The sequence below is a fragment of the Gopherus evgoodei genome, chromosome 8 (assembly GCF_007399415.2).
Source record: "Gopherus evgoodei ecotype Sinaloan lineage chromosome 8, rGopEvg1_v1.p, whole genome shotgun sequence".
In the NCBI taxonomy this organism is placed as follows: Eukaryota; Metazoa; Chordata; order Testudines; family Testudinidae; genus Gopherus; species Gopherus evgoodei.
The window spans coordinates 12,647,186-12,660,117 of NC_044329.1; the positions used below are offsets into that span (position 1 = coordinate 12,647,186).

Genomic DNA, 12,932 nt, shown 5'->3' on the forward strand with positions numbered 1-12,932 from the left:
TGTCTAGAACAGGACACAACAATCAAGATGAGAGTACACCATCAATTTACATTGTACTTAAAATATTTTCCATCATTATCCACCCCTTTTTGATCACTACTGAACATTTTAATGAGCTAACCATGGTGACACAGAGGCTTTTTTCTCAAGTAATTAATGCAGAATCCAGTAATATGTATAAATAGTTCAAACTGTAACACCCAACACAGATTACACCAGGCACTTGCCCGCAGTGAATTTCATATGCCAATGTGTCATCTAATCTCCTAGCTTTATTAGGGCCTTGACATTCTTCACAGTATTTTTGAGTTTGGAGCAGTGGTTCTTGGCCTGCTGCTTGCAGCCCACATCTACAGTCTACATGACATCTTCAGGGCCAACAGGTAGTGTGTGAATATATATAGTGTGTGGATGTGACCACAGAAAATTGCATATGCGGCCCACAATGGTAAAGAGGTTGAGATCCATTGATTTAGAGCAACCCAAATAATTGTGTGTGATCTGCAAACCTTACCCTTTCATTAGTCACCCTCATTCCAGGTCATTAGTCTAGCTTTTAAGGCAAGCTCTAGCTGGATTCTTGAAGGCATCTTATTATTAATCTACTTCTGCCCTGAAGTCTGGCCCTTCATTGTTAATCGCTGGGCCTGATTCCCTCACACTCGCGTGAACCAGGAGTCCTGCCCCTGCCCTTAGTGACGTTACAGGTGTGCCGGGCTTTTCGGTTTTATTGCTGAGCCCCCGGTGATTGCGTAGGCCCCCAGCCCCGCGCCGGGCATTCAGCTCGCAGCAGGCCCGGGGTAGGTTCGGCTGGGCCTCCCGCTCCTCGGCACCGCCTAGGCAGCAGCCAGCGACCTGCCGGTGTCCACTAGCGGGGCGGCTTTCCCGGGTCAGTGTCCGCGGGGCTCGGGCGGCTCCGGCCCGGGCGCGGGGGCCCCAATATAATGTCCGGAGTAAGCTGGCCCCATCTCAGGGGGGCCTCTCAGCAATGGGGCTCCTACCCCCCCGCCCCGTGAGCCCGAGCACGGGTGGGGGGAGGGGCTCTGCGCCCCGCTGCTCAGAGGCGGCTGCGGCAAAGCACAGCCACCCGGGCCGAGGTCTTCCAGTGCAGTCGAGTGTGCAGGTCAGAGCGCACTTGCTTGGGCCGCTCTAGCCTGACGCTTCCAGGGGTCGGTGGTAGCCGCTTCCGGTGCGCGCTGCATTGTGGGTCAGTGGTAGCCGGGATGGTGGGGGAGCTGGAAGAGGCCGAGTTCCCCGAGCTGTTCCGCTCCTACTCGGAGAACGAGAGGCACTGGCGGGCCCGCCGCGAGTTCATCCTGCGGAACCTGCCCCCAGACTGGGCGGGGGGAGCGCCACGGCCCGCCGGCCGCATCGACCAACTGCTCTCGCTCTCCATGGTGTGGGCCAACCACCTCTTCCTGGGCTGCAGGTGGGGGGCCAGCGAATCGGGCCCCGATCCGCCGCCAGCTCCCCCCTACCCCCCATTGCAGGGCGGGGCAGTGAATCCGACCCCGGGTGCAGGTGCGGGCCATTTAGTGACCCATCCCGAACCTGTAGAGAGCTGGAGGCAGGTCTCTCTGGTGGCAGAGGCAGCCCACTGAACCCACCCCGGGCTAAGGTGGAGAGTCCTTGGGAGAGGGTCAGCTGCTCCATCGTGCCTCCGCCATTCTCCTTCCCCTACACACTAGGTTAGGACAAGGAGAAACCCCTGGACACTCCCTTCTCCAGCCATCAGCGCGCTTCCTGGGTCTGAAGGTCTCCGAGGGCTTGTCTACATCAGAAAGTTGCAGCGCTGGTGAGGGAGTTACAGCGCTGCAACTTTGAGAGTGTCCACATCTGCAGGGCATCACCAGCGCTGCAACTCCCTGTTTGCAGCGCTGGCCGTACTCCCGTTTTGTCTCGGGTGTAGAGGATCCAGCGCTGGTGATCCAGCGCTGGTAATCCAATGTAGACAGTTACCAGCGCTTTTCTTGACCTCCGTGGAAGGAGGAAGCCTCTGGTAATCAAGCTGGTTTCCTTTCCCGGTTTGCTCTCTCGGTCCCGGAGCCACCCAGCAAACCGCAGGGAAGGAGACCTGCTTGCTCGGGGTTCCGGGACCGAGAGAGCAAACCGGGAAAGGAGACCAGCTTCGCCGCGGTTTGCTCTCGCGTTCCCGGAGCCAGCCAGCAAACCGCAGGGAAGGAGACCTGCTTGCTCGGGGTTCCGGGACCGAGAGAGCAAACCGGGAAAGGAAACCAGCTTCGCCGCGGTTTGCTCTCTCGGTCCCGGAGCCACCCAGCAAACCGCAGGGAAGGAGACCTGCTTGCTCGGGGTTCTGGGACCGAGAGAGCAAACCGGGAAAGGAGACCCGCTTCGCCGCGGTTTGCTCTCGCGTTCCCGGAGCCAGCCAGCAAACCGCAGGGAAGGAGACCTGCTTGCTCGGGGTTCCGGGACCGAGAGAGCAAACCGGGAACGCCGCGGTTTGCTCTCGCGTTCCCAGAGCCACCCAGCAAACCGCAGGGAAGGAGACCTGCTTGCTCGGGGTTCCGGGACCGAGAGAGCAAACCGGGAAAGGAAACCAGCTTCGCCGCGGTTTGCTCTCTCGGTCCCGGAACCCCGAGCAAGCAGGTCTCCTTCCCTGCGGTTTGCTGGCTGGCTCCGGGACCGAGAGAGCAAACCGCGGCGTTCCCGGTTTGCTCTCTCGGTCCCGGAACCCCGAGCAAGCAGGTCTCCTTCCCTGCGGTTTGCTGGCTGGCTCCGGGACCGAGAGAGCAAACCGCGGCGTTCCCGGTTTGCTCTCTCGGTCCCGGAACCCCGAGCAAGCAGGTCTCCTTCCCTGCGGTTTGCTGGCTGGCTCCGGGACCGAGAGAGCAAACCGCGGCGTTCCCGGTTTGCTCTCTCGGTCCCGGAACCCCGAGCAAGCAGGTCTCCTTCCCTGCGGTTTGCTGGCTGGCTCCGGGACCGAGAGAGCAAACCGCGGCGTTCCCGGTTTGCTCTCTCGGTCCCGGAACCCCGAGCAAGCAGGTCTCCTTCCCTGCGGTTTGCTGGCTGGCTCCGGGACCGAGAGAGCAAACCGCGGGGAAGCTGGTTTCCTTTCCCGGTTTGCTCTCTCGTCCCGGAACCCCCCTTGAAGCCGCCCAACAGCGCTGCAGTGTGGCCACATCTAACACCACTTGCAGCGCTGGTTGCTGTAAGTGTGGCCACTCTGCAGCGCTGGCCCTATACAGCTGTACTAATACAGCTGTAACAACCAGCGCTGCAAAATTTTAGATGTAGACATGGCCCGAGCTCCCCGTCGCTGCTGAAAAGGTCTGGGCGGGTTTACCTGGGGGTAACTAACGTGTGTGAGTAACCTCCAGGGAAACGCACAGTGAAGACAGCACGAAGGCACTTCAGTTTTACCACATCAAGGCAAACTTGCTGAGATCAGCCCCAGGCGGAAGAAAGTTTATCTTGCTGTAGAACTAAAGCACCTTGTGTCTTCAGTATGTGTTTACCTCGGGATAGCTCACCTGCATTAGTTATCACCAAGTTAAAAAAAAAAAACTTCTGTTTTTTAGTGGTCCTTGCCTTGTTAAATTGAGTTAATGCCTCTCGGGTTAGCCTAGCTACAGTGAGAGCATCACATTGCAAAACAACACATTGCAGCACCAAGTGACTGGATTAGCACAGAGCTGAGTTAGCACTGCATTATGAGCTCCAGTGTTAGCAGGATCCAAATTTCAATATGCACCCCAAAGTTAAGTGAACACTGTAGGGAAAACTTTTGATCTAAAACCCACAACCATGACCAGCATGGCTGTGTCTGTAAATGTGCAAAAGGTGGTGTTATTAAGTTCTATAACTTTGGTTTCAATACTGTGCTGCTGCAGACCTAGTATGGAACACCTGTGCACAACAAACTGTATGTATTTAAATTTTGATAGACCCACACAGGTTGAGAGATGAATGTTTCATTCAGCTTCATAACTGATCAGAACATACATCCTTGCCATACTGAGATATTTGAGGGTTAGTTTTATAATACAGTGCACTGCAGTTTTGTAATGTGGGATCAGTAATTTTTCACAGGCATTTATCTTTATAGTTACAGCAAAGACCTTTTAGACAAGGTAATAGAAATGGCTGAGGGGATTGAAGTTGAAGATGTACCACAGTTTACTACGCGTGATGAAATAATGAAAAAGGTAACTATTCAGTTTAGAATTTCAGAACTTGCTTTGTGGGGATGACGCTATGTCAAATTTCCAGATTTGTGTGATGTACAGAACCAATAAGTCTCAAAAAAAAAAAAAGTATCCAAAGTACTTGTTCCTAAGAGTTCTGCTTTACTACTCTAAAATTCTCTCCTCTCCATCTTGTGCTTCTTACAGTGTTCTTAATAACATCCCAGAAGAATATTACACATGGATCAGTTATACATTGGTGGTGGACCTACTAGCATATTTGCAATATTTGCTTTTCAGTTACTAAGGAAATGTTGGTCAAATGTATCTCTACCATTTATTAAAAAGCATTTTTTATCCATTCTGCTAATTGGAAATCATTAATTTCATTTTTGCGTGTTTCACTGGAAGAATTGTATCACCAGCTTTGCAAGTGCTATGTACTCCAAAAAGTACTGTGATGAGCAGCTAATTCCCAGAGGATTAAGGCCCCAATCCTGAAACACTAGTGCATCTGTTTAGCTTTAAGCATGTAAATAGTCCCATTGACTTTAGGAACTACTTATGTGCTTAAAGGTAAGCACATATGCTGGTGTTTGCAAGATCAAGGCATTAGTGTTATCTGGCTGGGCTGTGGGTGAACTGGAATGCTTGTATATCTCTCTTACAACTAGATGAGAAGTAGAGCTATAAATGAAAGCACTATGACAACCAAGTACTAAAACCCCAAAACAAACTAATAAATCTCTGTGCCATAGAAACAGCTGTCTGTTGTTTTCAGGCAGAGTTTGAATCATCAAATATAAATTACGGCTCAGTTTTTTTAACTCAGTTTAGCTTCTCTCTCTCTTTCCCCCCCCCCTCCCCCGGAAAAGACAAACAGACCAATAATGGTAACAGCTTCCCAATAGGGGAAGCAATTGAAATCACTACTCTTTTAGACAACATTTAGAGGCCATAAGTAGATATACAGCTGTCCTTCATGTTGATTTTAGAAGCTTTATTTTCAACACTCAAAACCTATTAATATCATGACTCTAAATACTTTTCGTACTCTCACACTGCCTCATTTAACACCACCAAAAGTGTCTTCTCATGAATAAAATGGTCCCAAATTGTTGTTCTGAAAATGGGGGTCATTTTTGGTGTCATTATTAGTGGAGATCTGTATTTTTATCATCTTCTAGGATAGCAAACTCTTAAGTGAGCAGTACTGTGAGATAACTGAGATTTTAAAAGACAGCCATTAAAATTATTGATATTTGTTTGTTCTCTTAGTTGTTTAACACTTTTTGGATATATAAACAGGTGAAGAGGAGATTGCAAATCTTATTAAATGACATTTTTATATGGTTATGCTGAAAATACGTCAGTTTTTATCTCCCAGAGTTAGTTCTGGGCTTTACAGGGAGTTAAACATTAATTTAAAATGCAAATCTAAACAATTTGGATTATTAAAATCTAGTTGCTTGCAAAATCACTTGAAATTTCAAGACCAAACTCTGTGTGTGCGCACGTGCACACATGCACATGGATGCACTTTTATTGTTATTTAATGGGGATTAAATAAAACTATTCCATGAAAACTCTACAAGAAGTTACATTAGGAAGTAATGAAGTAGGTTTTGTTTAAGTCTTGTACTCTATTATGCTAAGGAAATCCTCTAAAGCTAATGTAGGTAAAAGTCAGTGTGAGTTGTTCATGCTGTTTAAAAGTAGTTTAAAACAGAATGTAAATGTTCATTCAGTGCCAAAGAATGCTGAGCAGGTTGTTAGTTTTACTTTCTTGGCAGCCATATTTTTACAGTTGGAGAGTGTTACATTCAGAAATGAATGAAGTTCAGATCCCACAATTACTTTATTCAGCACTATAGCCAAATTTGAAAATTGCTCTATGGGTTTTGCTATTTTCAATTTAGAACAATCTAACTATTCAAGTAATTGTATTGCTAACTGTTTGAGGAGTGAGATTTTAAGTATTTCAATTATTGCCAGCAGATGTAAACTAAATATGCTCTGCCTTGTGAATAACAAGAAATAGATACTAACTGTATTCTACAGAATTTTCTGTTGCAAGATATCAAGTACTCATATCTCCTTTCTACCTAATATTTCACTGGAGTAAAAATTCAGGTATCACTTGCTTTCACTACCATGAGCATTTCCATATTACAAATACGTAACTTGTTTTCTCTTTATTTTTAGCATCAACATTAGTACCTGCGAAGAAGAGGTCTCAAATTTTTGTCATGATACAAGATCAGTTTATGTGGAGGACGCAGTGTCAATTGAACATACTGTTTCTAAAAGGACTCTCTATGCTGTACCCCTAGGGAAAGGATTTTTTTTTTAAACTTTGTGCCATTATGATGATGGATATTTACTTCCAAAGCTTTTTAAAATGAGAGAATCAGGTTTTTAAACAATTTTTACAACTCACTGATTCATAGAACAAAGAAAAAGCTATGATGGACTGTATTTTCCCCTTTCACATGAAGACAGGGAAGAGTAATAACTCCCAGAAAAGTAGGGAGAGGGGCTGGGGAGCTGCAGCATCCCCTGTTCTGTTTGAGTACAATTCTGTCTAATGACCAATGAGTCCAATTTAGGATGAGAGGCCATGGGGAATACTTGCCTCAAAGCACACACCCATTTAGGAAAGCAGGGGCTTACACTTCACTCTCTGTTGAAAGTAAGGAGATGTTATAAGGCTGTTTTGACCATTGACTAATATTGTTGTTACCCAGGTTTCTTTCTGTGTAACGGGAAAGGGAGGGCATGGTGCACAACGTGGTCATTACTCTGCTCTTCCCCTTCTATATGCAACTTAGATGAGTCCGTGGTGGTGATAAATGTCCCAATTATCTGATTTTCCCCTCTGCATGCTTGCATCACTCTTCCCCAGAGTTTCTCTCTACTGCAGGGGAACCATAGAAATCTAAAAGTAACACAGAATATTCTCTTTTACAAGTCTTTATTTTTAAGTGTTTTATGCCACATTTTTAAAGTCTTTAGAAGGCCTAATAACTGTGTCCATTCAGTCACTGGAATGAAAATTTCAATCACGAAATCTGGATAACTGTCTTGATTTTTAGCAATAAAATCATGTTCCTTTCCTGTAAAGTGAATTCCCTCTCTTGAAGCTTTATTTAAATAAAACATATCTACTGCTGTTCTGGCAGGATCTGATCCAAAGCCCGTTGGAATCAAGGCCCCAGAATGCTTTAAATTAGTAATCTTCCAAATGAATAACAATTGCTATAGATTTATTTACATGTATCTTGTAATCTCTGGGAAATGTCAGGGGAAATGCTGAAGGTTTCATCTGAACAGAGGCTTAAATAGCGTAAGTGCCAGATGGGTAGTCAGATCAGTTACCAAAAGCATTGCCTCCACTGATTACCTCTCTGGGAAGCCCCTTCTAATCACCATGGAGTTACAGTAGCCATTTCATAAATGAGATCAAGATCCTTTGTGATCTGGACCTCAACATGAGTTTTGTGCTACAGCAGACTGAACATTCTGCAGTAGCTTTATTTACATTTAAAACTGAATGAATGTTTTATTGCATTAAATATAAAAATGAATACGATCACTACAGTAGCTTGTGTTGTTTTGATATTCAATTTATTTTGTCTGTCCCTGCATTTTCAGTATACTACAGACTGTACTGACCAATCTATAATTGTATCATAGAAGTAAGGGGAAGCTGGAGGATTTTGCATGTTGGGGTAGGGAGCGTTAGGGCTTTTAAAATCTAGATACGCAAAAGGAGGCAGTTTGGGGATTCTGGGATCAGCACAGTAGCTGAATTCTGCTCATTTGATCAGCAGTTAGCTGCTGACATTTAAATTATTAGTAATTTTCAGAGCCAACACCCCACTGACATAAATGAGAATTCAAACTTCACGTTCAGGCTGCCGGAAGACAATGCATCAGTTTATACAGAGTACATGGGTATTGGTGTTAGTAGCACCACTTCTATATTGAATAACTGTTGATATTGCCAATGTTTTTTCAACATTGTTTAAATCAACACACAGTTACAAAATGCATATTTAAAAGAAAAGTTCAAGTCCTGGCTCCACTGCCCCCTATATCTGAGCATCTATGTCTAGGGACTTCATGCAAACGTACTGGACTTGAGTCAGCATAGTGTGGGGCAGCTGATGTTCACCAAGGTTGTGCTGGGTTGAGAGAGAGGAAGGATGACATTGTGACTGAAGCACAGATCTCGAAGTGAGGAGATCCAGGTTGCCATGTAGCACTAGGTAAAGTCACTACCTGTCTTTTACAGATTGGGAAACTGAGACACAAATGGGGATAGTACTTGCTCATCTGACAAGGGGATCGTGATGGTTAATTCATTAATAATTGTAAAGTGCTTTGAGATTCTCTGATGGAAGGTGTGGTAACAGTATAAAATATTAGAATTTGGTTGTGTAGGGTCAAGTTTCCTTGTGAGGAAGGGACAGATCACTGGCTGGGGGTTGTGCTGTGGCTTGGGGGAGGGAGGACAGATGACCTAGAGCCTGTTGGTTCTAAAGGTTACAAAATCTCTCAAATTTGCTGACACCTTGTACCCTAAGTCTGAGTTTGAGGTATTTTTCAGCTCTGTTAAATACTGTTTTGGATGCAAACTTTCAACTCAACTAGGGTGTCATGATTTGCCAGTATTAACAGATGTTTTAGAAGGATATGTTGTGCTTTTTTGATTTCCAGCTGTTGCTCTGAATGTGCTTTAGACATTAGCTAATTAAGCTACTCGTTCTGAGGGGATTAAGTGACTTGATCAAGGTCTCAAGATTTGTCTACATTTAAACCACTACAGTGGCACCACAGCAGTGCGTCAGTGTAACACTACCTATGTTGATAGGAGTTCTGTTGGCATAAATTATCCATGTCCCAGAGAGGTGGTAGCTAGGTAGATGGAAGAATTCTTCTGTTGACCTAACACTGTCTACACAGGAGGTTGGGGTGGCATAGATATGTTGTCTGTCACAGGTGTAGATTTTTCACACCCCAGAGAGAGAGAGCACTATGCTGGTGTAAGTTCCTGCTGTAGACCAAGCAACAGAGAGGGCCAGTGTCAAAGCTGGAAACAGAACCCAGATCTGCTGACTCCCAGTCTTGTGTTCTTAATGCAACAGTTGACATACATATGATGCTCTTGCATTTATAACATTGCATCAAAGTCATGGTGTAAGTGAAAGTCCTAGGAAATGTTAAAATGCTGAGTGGAACAAGCTTTTGATTTTACCTATTTTGTGAAGGCACAGGTACCCCCCCTCCCCCCAGTCGTAACAGGAACAAACCCAGTAGGAACTGATGAACATCTTTCTATTGTGTTTAAGAATCTGATCAATGTCAAGACAATAGGGAAGCAGGGGCTAGTAGGAATAAAACGGTTGTGACCTAAAATGAAAAAAAAATTTAGTCATTAGTGAAGAAGCATTTACAAATTTCAAATCTCCAATGAATGGAAATGTCATTAGCCCCTCCATGGGGCGTTACCAGGCCTCCTTTATACTACTCATCACCCATGTTTAATACAGCAATGCTCAGCTGGGTGTAATAATAAACAGTAGGTTTGGTTTATTAAGATTTACCAGAGTTCCAAGAATGCTTTGAATGAGCTACCAGCAACTTACAAGGGTATCACAGGGCCAATAAAAGGAAAATCTGTAATATATAGCAGAGAACTGCTGCTCTGGCCAACTGCTAACCACACTTGGATGAAATACTGAGCTGTAAAACGTTTAAAATGGAAGGATAACTGCACTCCGAAAAAGCATGCATACCTCTTAAATTAGTTTATTGCAGCTTACTTTCAGGAGTTTCTATACTTATTAACTAGAGCTGATTTTCAGCCTCTCAGCTCTGTTTCGAAAGCAGAATTCTTCCCTTTGTATCACGTTCTGTCTCTCTCAAAGCAAAAGCTTAAAGTTGCATTATAAAGGAACAGCTTCAGTTTCTTTTACAATGCCACTTTTCTGAGCAAGGGTTACACTGAGCTGCTTTATGTGCCTAAACTCTGCTTAAGACACTGTAAATGTATTGCACTGTGCCAGTATTTTCCAGAAGTTAAAGTAAATGTGAACACTGATATCCCCTCATACAGTGGCTAACAGTGTGCAGTATCACACCTATTGTGCACTAGCCAGAACGTTAAGGCTGCTGTACTAATTCCTCTGGTTGCCCTGTTAGGTAAGCTATTCCTCCCATTTGGTACTAAAGGTCCAGAGTTCTATTTCTAAAGCTGTACATAGCCTGTTTGTTAATGACTATGGAGGCTGGGTTGGACCATAGATCACTGCAAGTTCAACACACATTACATGAAATGTTTTATTAAGTGGAAGCTAGTCAAGAACAGTGACTGACTGAACATCACTGAAAGCTTTTTGTAACATCAATATACAAAATCTCTTGAAAGTATTTAGTACAGCTAGTGAATAAGTTTGGCCAAGGAGTTATGACATCAAATGAAATACTCAAATACTTTTCCATTAACACAGTATCATTTATAAAACCTTAGAAGCTGGAAACATTTAAAAAAAACAACTCTCACATTTGACTTTTAAAACAAAATTTAAAGGTAAAATTTTCAAACTTGGGTGCCTATACTTAAGTGAAGATGGTCAAAAGTGAGTAGTGATTTTTGGCTGTTTTAACTTTAAAAATGTTTATTAAGTGTTGAGAACCTCCCCTCTGAAATTCAGGTCCTTCAAAGTGCCTTGAGTTGGGCTATTCAAAATAAACTAGTGTCTTCTAAAAAATCTAGGCACCCTACATAAAAGTGGCTCTTCACTGAAGTCAGTATGTTGTGGGTGCTCAGCCCTCTTTAAAAAAAAGAACAAAAGAAGAGGTGACTTAAGTATGTCAAATTTAGACATCATACTTTTAAAGTTTTGTTTTAAATGAGCAAATAGGAGTATCTTTCACATTTCTAGAAGCAGGGACATTTCTGCAGCCCTTTGTTTTCACCAGCATAACTGATTAACCCATTTCTGGGACCAGTGTTGGGCCTGTTGAGGGTGGCAGTTGTAGACCCAAGAGAGGAAAATCTTTTCTTTGGCAGTTTTATTTTTAAACATCTTAAAATTCTGAGAATGTGGCCTATAAGATCCAGGTCTGACAGTGAAGGTCATAAGTGGTAAAAAATATGCAGCTAATAGAGCAGGCTGACCATCACTATATATTTTACATTAACATCATTCTTTTCATCCTGAAGTATTTACAAACTATGGCTCTGATCCTGTAACCATTTAGGCACACAAGTAACTTTACATATGTTAATAACACCAGTGAAGTCACACTATCTAGTGTGTATATACATACATGTCATGATGCTGCTTTTATCTACTTTTAAGAATTAAGGGTGTAAATCTAACCAGCATTTAAACCTATGGATGCAGAGAATCTATTCTAAACCACCTGAACTTAGACCACTAAGTTATTCCTTTGGAGATATCCTGCATGCATACCTCCCAGGTGTGCGAGGTGTATGTTAAGAACAATTGCAGGACTGGGCCCTAAGTGTTTTACAACAGTTTATTACTTTGTATGCATTTCCCAATTGCTTTGCAGACTCTTATTAAGGAGTAGCAGCCATCTTTCACACACAGCTTTTTGTAAATAAATACACTTTTTAATTTGTATCATTGTTTGCACTCACTTTCTTATAAGTGGCTAGTATTCTGCTTGCCTTTGAGTTACAGAACTACCTTGACAGTGTGTCCCCTGGACTTTGGAAACTGAACACGTTGCTTCCCAAAAATATTCTTCCCTAGAGATCCCATAGTTTTCTGCCTAATCTACTCACTCTTGCACCTGGCTTATCAGAAGGGATAGCTGCAGCAGAGTATATTTATTACTTTTCCACTAGAGGAGGTCAGCATTATTTAAGTCATGTGACCACCTTTTTCAAAAATGTTTGGTTATAATCTTATATTTTCCCTTTTTTCATGCTTCAGTAGCAATCTAGAAAGTTACAGCTGAAAAGTTGTTACTAATGTTGGTACAGTGAGTTTAGACTAGCAACAGGGAAGGACTTTGAAGTGGGACAAAATTAAAGATCTTTATTCTACATCCTTTCAAATTACTATTCCTTTAAAACAAGATGCCGAAAGATTGAAAACACCACCACTGTACTAATACACATTTTAGAATTCAGAAATATCAATTTCAAGCAACTGTGAACAGTGAACTCTCAGCCAAGTGGGGAGAGAAATAGTAGTTAGAGTAGACAGAGGAGGGGAAGCTGTAATTAACTCTGTTTACCCAAGCCAAGAAAAGTTGCTGTCCCCACTCAGCACCCTAAGATTCTTAGGCTAAGAACAAGTACACTGAGGTGGTAGATACTTGTCTTAGGCCCTTCACCCCATTTCATCCTTCCCTCCTAAAAATGAAGACTTCCTTATCTTTCTATCCCCGTCACGGCCACTTGAACAGTACTCATCCTCATTTCTTCTCACCCCCAAACAGCACCTACTTGCTCTCAGCAACCATCCTGTTTTTCCTCCGAGAGCTGATCCACATTCCATGTAAGGAAATGTCCAGCCCCCACCTTGCTCGCTGCTGCTGAGCGGTGCCACCTTTCCCCTGCTAGGTTGGTGGAAGGAAAGGCATCTCACAGAAGGTTGGCTGATGAGACGGAGTATCCCCAAAGAAGGGGAGGGGAAGGAAGAGTGGGACTCCCTTCAGGCAGGAGGCCTCAGCTAGCCCCTCCTTCCAGCAGAAACAGACCTAGTTTCATTCTACTATGGGGCCCTAAAGCCCTTAAAATTA

At 43.9% G+C, this 12,932-nt stretch overlaps 1 protein-coding gene across 1 annotated transcript; it reads left to right on the forward strand.

Annotated features, from left to right (window-relative positions):
• The first annotated feature begins 1,184 nt into the window (after nt 1–1,184).
• CDKN2AIPNL (CDKN2A interacting protein N-terminal like) lies at nt 1,185–11,226 on the forward strand. Its single transcript, XM_030573646.1, has 3 exons — nt 1,185–1,429; nt 4,067–4,166; nt 6,351–11,226. The coding sequence occupies exons 1-3, from the start codon at nt 1,224–1,226 to the stop codon at nt 6,360–6,362; spliced, it is 318 nt and encodes a 105-aa protein (XP_030429506.1). The 5' UTR covers nt 1,185–1,223; the 3' UTR covers nt 6,363–11,226.
• The last annotated feature ends 1,706 nt before the right edge of the window (nt 11,227–12,932 follow it).

Bases quoted from the DNA above. Each gene is read 5' to 3' on its own strand.
- CDKN2AIPNL (XM_030573646.1), top strand. From the start codon at position 1,224: ATGGTGGGGGAGCTGGAAGAGGCCGAGTTCCCCGAGCTGTTCCGCTCC. The intron at 1,430-4,066 runs GTGGGGGGCCAG...TTATCTTTATAG, and splicing joins CACCTCTTCCTGGGCTGCAG to TTACAGCAAAGACCTTTTAG.